The 7,338-nt window shown below is 45.0% G+C and overlaps 1 protein-coding gene across 2 annotated transcripts; it reads right to left on the reverse strand.

Moving 5' to 3' along the window:
- Positions 1-759: 759 nt before the first annotated feature.
- ALG11 (ALG11 alpha-1,2-mannosyltransferase) lies at positions 760-6,191 on the reverse strand (the record flags this gene model as incomplete). Of its 2 annotated transcripts, none has more annotated exons than XM_082303945.1 (4): positions 760-1,031; positions 3,185-4,116; positions 4,833-5,066; positions 6,148-6,191. In XM_082303945.1, 4 exons carry the CDS (start codon positions 6,183-6,185, stop codon positions 760-762), a joined length of 1,476 nt encoding a protein of 491 aa, XP_082160071.1. The 2 variants fall into 2 exon arrangements, with proteins under 2 accessions (XP_082160071.1, XP_082160072.1); XM_082303946.1 differs by having other exon boundaries at positions 4,833-5,027; positions 6,148-6,185.
- Positions 6,192-7,338: the final 1,147 nt, after the last annotated feature.

Genomic DNA, 7,338 nt, shown 5'->3' on the forward strand with positions numbered 1-7,338 from the left:
AATAAGCAGTAGCTTAGGGCTTTAACGTTCATGTTTGTATAGCATTTAATTATGCCCTGTAATCTAGACCCTTCTATTCCCTAGGAACAGAAAACCTGGCAATAGAATAGGGTTGGAAAAATACCATTAAGTTGTCATACTACGAAAGGGCATGAGGAAATAGCTAATATAAGGATCATAGACAAGTGCAATTATTACACTTACTGAAAAGCAAGCTAGCAAAACCATCATATGATTAACCTAAAGGAATCACTGTAGGTAATGACATCTCCAGAACCATAATTAAAATCCCACATAATAGAATTTTGCCACACAATGGGGGACAGCAAATTGGAAATGTGCTACAGATTCTGGGAAAAAACCTTCTGGATACAAAAGCTATCAAACAACAGTGTTGACTTTAAAAAGTGTGACTGCAGGTGAAGAGTCACGAAATGGGTGGAGACTGAAAGTAAAGTATTCAAAAAATAAAAGAACTTCTAGATGTAGTTCTGTTACCAAGGAAATATGATGGTTCTGTGAATCCAGAGGGTTTTGCAGCGCACTGTACTGTCATGTATTCAACACAGAAAATTTTCAGGAGCGTTTCTTTCCCAGTAAAAATATCTCTATTACATAAACCAGATACCCTGACAAAAAGAAAAAAAAAAATCTCTTTATTAGATAGGACCAAGGGCTCATAGATTACATATATTTACAGGTGACACAGTCAAATAGAAAAAGTTAATTTTATTCATATACATTTTTATTAATATACATTTATTTAAATAATGGCTCCACAGATAACAGGAATGTCTCTTCAAAATGCTGGTCAGAAAACCTGTGCACAGACCGACGAGCGTTTTCTCTGATCTCTAACCTTTTTTCAGGGGACAAAGAGAGGATATAAGCCATCGTCTCAGCATAATTGTCCTCGTTTTCTGCTAGGAAGCCTGTAATCTGTCCTTCATAGGGTACCACAATATCTAATTTGGGGCCTCCAGAATTGTGAGCCAGGATAACTGTGCCAGCTGCCATACATTCCACTACTCCTGTAAAAGACACAAAACATGCTGATAGGAATGTGCACATCACGTACTTTGGCTTTCTGTAAGGCACTGGAAAGTTAAAAACACAGTAAAATTCACCCAGAATTACAAGTTACTATAGACTGCCGTTCTAGATCAGTTTGAAAAATACAGAGTAAATGGTCTCATGAGAAAAACAAATTTAAGTTTTTCAGTCCTAAGGACTGAAATGATAGTTTCTCTTAAACACATAAAATTGAAATTAGAAATCAGATATAAGTGGTTAAGTTGTGGTTCTTGTAACATATTTGATTTACCTGAGGGAGATTATATTGCCAGTATATATGTTGGAAAAAAAGCTAGATATTGAAAGAAATGTAAAGATAAACATGGAAAGTAGCTCTGTGACAGAACGCTGCATAGTTCCGTTCTGCTCTGTAACAGAACACTGTTCTGTTCTGCTCTGTGACAGAACACTGCAACACTGCTTTTATGGTATGGTGGCAGCTGCAAAAAATAATTAAAAATTAGAGTTGAACGTAATTGTATTCATTCTCTCATTCACACTGAAGATTTTTAACATTTAGAAAGATACTGAGAGAAAAGCTGACCACGCACATTTCAATCTGATGATATTCAGAGGTTCAGTATTTTGCAGAATAACAAATCTTTCTAGCTTTTGACAATTCAGCAAGACAAACTAGTAAAAATTGTTATCGCTGCGTCTGTATTTTTGACGGAAGAAATTTTAATGAAAGGGGAATCTGGTATTAAGCTTTCCTCAGCCAAAAGCAGTGGCATAGGAATATAGAATGTATACATCAACTCTCCTCCATGGTTCCTGAACAGACCTCAGAAATCACTTTACTTGCTGATTCTTCTCAGTTCTGATTCGATTTTTACAAAGTTCCCCTAGTTCAAAAATTGCCAACTATAAATAATGCTCCAAAGTTTTGGAACATGTCTTTTACAGGTAAAAAGCCACTGGGGATGAAGGTGAAATCATACTGAAATTCAAAATCACAGTGTGAATGTATCATTTTTTTACAATATTTTTTTATTTACTTAAACTGTTTTATGGGGGGAAAAATAGGGGAAACCATTATTTCCATTTTGTGGCAGTTGCTTCTGAGAGACACTTCAGAATAAATTTTTTTTATACCAAGTTCCCGCAGACTATAAACTAGTACTCCTGATACTTACTTAACTTGTATTCTAATAACGCCTGATGACATTAACTGCAGTTTAGTCACATTATAGGCACCTACGGCATACATCTGCTTGGCTGCTAACTTACTCTGTTGTAGATTTAGGGTACATGGGAATCTTAGATTCCCTTTCAAAGTCAGGACTCAACTAATCCCAATAAACTGAGCCCAGCACCTTAATTCTGTATGACAGCACATTGCAAACCAGGTCCCAGCTCCTCTTTGGCATTCTGCTCCACACTATGGTGACTGATTTAAGGACTTGATTGCCTTAGCACAGGTGCCTAGCGCAATGAGATGACCAAGGGCACCTGAGGCATCTACATGGGGCTTACAAATAAGACACAGGATCTGCAGGAGACTCACACCTCTGAAACAGCAGCTAGAGCCCCGTGACAGAGAGGAGACATTTCAAACGGCAGCTGAGGCAGGTTAAACATGCTCAAAATCTCTATACATGGATGTCTACACGTGAACTGTGTCTAAGCTCCCCCTGCAGTGAGCAGAGCCAACAGGGCACAATCTAAGGTGCTCAAACAGAAGTACCTGGTGCCTTTTGAGGCTCCATTGGGTATGGAAGGCATCTGCGTGAGGCTGGCAAACCTAACTCAGGACCTTAGGGTGACCCTGCAGAGCGACAGCTGGAGGTCAGGCAGAATGTCCTGGGCGGCGCAGATGGGACTAGCTGCCTCTTCAGGTGACTAGAGGATGCCCACAATTAATAGTCTACAATGTCTACAGCGCTTCAGCTTGCGCTACAGTAGTACCTAGTGGTTAGCCATCTGAATTGGTCCTGCAGGCTCTACCTCAGCTAGATCACCTGACGAGAACAGGAGTTGGACACCTGCTTGGCATGCAGACCTCTATGCTTAGACACCAACACTGAGGAGCCTTAATCGCGAACCGAAGCCCTCCCCAACCATGTCCCCAGCTGGGACAAATGGCTGAACACTGAGGAAAGATACTGACCAATCCCAAAGTGCTCGTTCCACATCGTATGGAGGCCGATGGTGGCCTCGGACAGGTGTCTCTTCAGCTCCTCAAAGGGAATGTTTATTCTGAACGTGACGTCCTTACTAACTCCCAGCTCTTCACAAAGACGTTTAAGGTTATTTACACGCTCTTCATCTTGCTGATTACGACAGCCTCCAATTAAGATAAGCTTCAACGATGGCTGCTGCCCCAGTCTCATCTCTTTCAGCAATTTAGCAAAAGCTCTGATTTGCAAAGGATGATCTTTTTCAGGCCTGAACTGGCTGACGGAAACAATGGAATATTCCGAGGTGCTCTTTTCCTCTTCCAGGGGAATATCCAGGAAGGTCTGAACATCGCACGGTGGATATACAACGCTGGTGCAAGCCCCAGCTCTCCAGAGGGAAAGGATGTGATTTAGCGTCCAAGAAGAATTAACCATAATCACATCACTGCAGGAACCAACCAATCCGTACATGAAAGCAAAGAAGTAGTAGTAGACAAGTTTAAATTTGCTCAAAAGAGGATTGTTAGTAATGAAGGCTGCATTGTTAAACCTGGTATCCTGATTCCTAACAACAGAAAGCATATCGGTGCTGATAGTGGGATAATGGACGTAACATCCAACGCGACAGCCTCCTAAATATTTAAAGAGGGGAAGCGTGAAGGCATAACCCATTGAGTCAATATAAATATCAGGAACACACTTTAGAAGAGCTTCCCAGCCAAGAAACACTGATCCTAAACTTTGTCCCAGCAAAGTGAAGTGAGGGTAAAGAGAAGCTTTCACAAGGTAGCGTTTTTCTAGAAATACAAACTTCACAGGATGAGTTAATTTAATATTGAATCTTCTGAAAGCACCTTCTACTATTTCTTCTCCAGTGGCATCTCTATCACCAGTGTAAACAACGCACATGACATTTCTGTACCTGCAAGAGTAAAGAAAAAGAATTTCACACATTCTTCTCTTGAAATTTTGTAACACAAAACTAAAATATTATCCATTCAAAATTACTCAAGAAGTATGTGAGAACAAATGTCTGGTCTAGCTCTGAAACGATTTTAACTCAATTATACTTTTCCTTATACTTTCAGTTTTTTCTGATTTGCAAAAAAATATATGGCTGAGGACTGGAATACTTTTTTTGAGTAAAACATAAAAGGAGCTCAGTATTACTCTACAAACTTGAGAACGCCTTGCCCTATATTAGAAGATGTCTGTCTGGTGCATAGCATGAGTAAAATGCAGAAGACTCTGCAAGCCAGTGGACGTGCCAATGTTAAATCCACTTTAAGTATTAGCTTGTTTTGCCTCCTGCACCAAGAGGCAAGTATCAAGATTATCAGTTATCTACTGACAAGTTATGCCTAAACAAAGTTCCACACCAGTGCTGCAAAACTGATGAGGGAGGAGGCGTTCTCCCAAGGACAGAAAGAAGTGAGAGATGCCCCAGCAGGACAGATCAAAATCTGGGTAAAGGGATGAAGTGGAATGGTGCAACCAGGTGAAACTGAGACAGAAAAAAGATGTAGGACCAGTAGATTAATGATACCTATTTAAGTATGTAAAATGCCAAAATGTGCATAAGTAATACCATCAGTAGCAGAGAATGAAATACAGTATTTGATAAACATATATGCTTACTTTTTCTGGAGCGTTCTTATGGCACACCACAAGACTCTCTCGCCTCCACCACCTGCATTGCAATATGGGTGAAAAAATGCAACCAGCAATGGCCGCTTCCCATCTTTTCCTGCTGAGGTCAACTGTTTTTTCCTTTGTTGTATCCAGAGCCGTATTCCCCACAGTAGTATCACCAAGCAGACACATAAAATTCCACTTAGAAATAATGCAGGGATTAACAATGAGCACAGCAATCTGAAACAAGCCAGAAATTTTAAAATCTAAAATTGCTTTAAACAAATACTATATGAAATTGAGAGAGAAGGGCCTACAGGTAGAGCTACTGGGAGTTCAACAATTTATTGAGTTCTAATCTCAGAAATGATCGATATCTGTGTATCATTTCAACAATTACGGAAAAAAAAAATCACTATTCTACACTGTTCAGCCAAAGATATTTTTCCTACTGTTACCTCTCAATCATTTATTACTGTTTATTCATGCCATGTATCTATACGTATCTCCATGTGCTATATACACTATAAAAGTTGCATGCCCTTAGCAATCTGGCAAAACACAACCAGCGAAGTGATTTCTAAATCGTTTTTTAAGAGTTTTCTTCAGTCCAAGCTCCTGTTTGGCCTGCCTTAGTGCGAACGGCTTTGGCGCACAGCTACTTGGGGCAGCCTGCAGTGGATGACCCAGAACCTGCGTTTTCCATTCCCCTGAGATCCGAAGAGCTATGTCAGTTGCCCAGAAAAGCTCTGAGCAGTTTCTCTGTTTAGAGAGCCCGGTTTCCTCAGCCCTCCGAAGCACTCTCCGACAGCGGCATGCCCTCTGCTCACCGCCGCCTCCCTGCACAGCTCTGCTAACCCAGGAAGGGGAGGTTTCCCACACGTCTCTCCTAGGCCTACAGAGCTTCACAGGCGCCAGCGCCTGGATTCTGATGCTGTGCTACGCGTTATGACAAACGTCATTCACTCGACGTTAAAGGGGTTGCCCAGGGCGAGCCACGCGTCACGACGGACACGTCAGGTAAGAAAACACTTGCATTTCGGAGATGAAAAAGCGGAAAAGCACATTAACCCGTCCGAGGCCGGCGGCAGAGCGAGAAGCAGCCGGGCAGGGACCCGTCCCACCCCGCCCTGCCCTGCCCGGCGGCCGCCTCTCCTCAGGGCGGGCACAGCGGGGCGGGCGGGTGCGTGATGCCCGGGGGGGCTGGGGGATCGCGGCCGCGGCTTGGCAGGGGGCCGTGGAGGCGCGGGGTCTCCTCCTCCCCTCCCTCTCCGCTGCCGGGACGCGCCGCCCCCACACACGGTCCCCGCACCCCCGGTACCTGATGAGCCCACACACACACAACCCTCCCGCCACCATCTTGGGCAACGCCGCCACGCCTTTCCGCCGGAAGCGGTGGCTCCTGGATGGGCGGGGGCGGGACCAGCCGGGCATTGGCTGCCTCCCATTGGCTCCCGCGGGAGATAGACGGAGAGGGGGAAGGGGCGGGGCTAGGAGCGGCGCGGCTCTGCCGAGTGGGCGGGAGCGGCGAGTGGGGCGTGGCCGTGCCCGAGGGGGCGGGGGGGCGGGGCGGGCCCTGGCGCGGGCTGGCAGCGCCCCCTGAGGGGCGGGAGCGGCGCTGCCGGCGCTGTGGCCGTTGCCGCCTCTTCCTCCTCCTCCTCCTCCTCCTCCTCCTCCTCCTCGGCGCCGAGTCTCCTCAGGGGACAGCGCTTCCCGCCCGTCCCTGCGGGCAGAGCCCGGGCCCGGGGCACGGTGGCTGGATTACGGCGTGGTGTGTGAGGAGGCAGAGGCCTCCCTGGGACGGGGGGTTTCTTCTCCTGCATCCACCGCCTGCCAAGTTTGTCTCTGTAAATACTGGCCCCTCTCTTTGGCCAGAAGAGGATGGCATTCGATGTCCTGTGTTCCAGCCCTGCCTTAACCTCCTGCTTGTAAGTGAATCCCTCTTTGTAGAGAGGTACCTGTCTGCTCTCTGTGAGTGTGTGCAAGTTAACTCTGTGAGGCCGAGGACAGGATGTCCAAAATACTCCATGCCTGGTGCCATCTCTAACAGGATCCCCATGAACACGCTCACCAGAGACAATTTCCACTGGAGGATGTCCAGGCTGTCTCTGGCTAATATACTTTGTCTCCTGTTTTGTCTTGATTGGAGACTATATGCACAGACCAGAGGATTAGTGTAGAGATAAGACTGAACAATGCTGTTTTTTAAAATGCTACTAATGATGTGCCAGTAAACAGCAAGACTTTGTATTTGTGAAATGGCTTCCTTTGGAACAATGTAAGAAACTCATCCTGCTCTCCTGGATGCTGGGAAGTGTTGAGTGAAACTGCCAGACTGTAGGTGAGGAGGGGCTTAGGCAGAACAGGCCAAAACATTTCTGATCTCCTGTCACATCGCTAGGTGCTTTTTTTCCCCCACCACATTCTCCATTTAAAAATAATGAAATGTGGCAAATTTGATCCAGATAACTCAGTCTCCAGTCTCTTGCAGAGTTTAGGTTGTCCAAAATTT

The sequence above is a fragment of the Platalea leucorodia genome (assembly GCF_965183815.1).
Source record: "Platalea leucorodia genome assembly, chromosome: 2".
Classification (NCBI taxonomy): Eukaryota; Metazoa; Chordata; class Aves; order Pelecaniformes; family Threskiornithidae; genus Platalea; species Platalea leucorodia.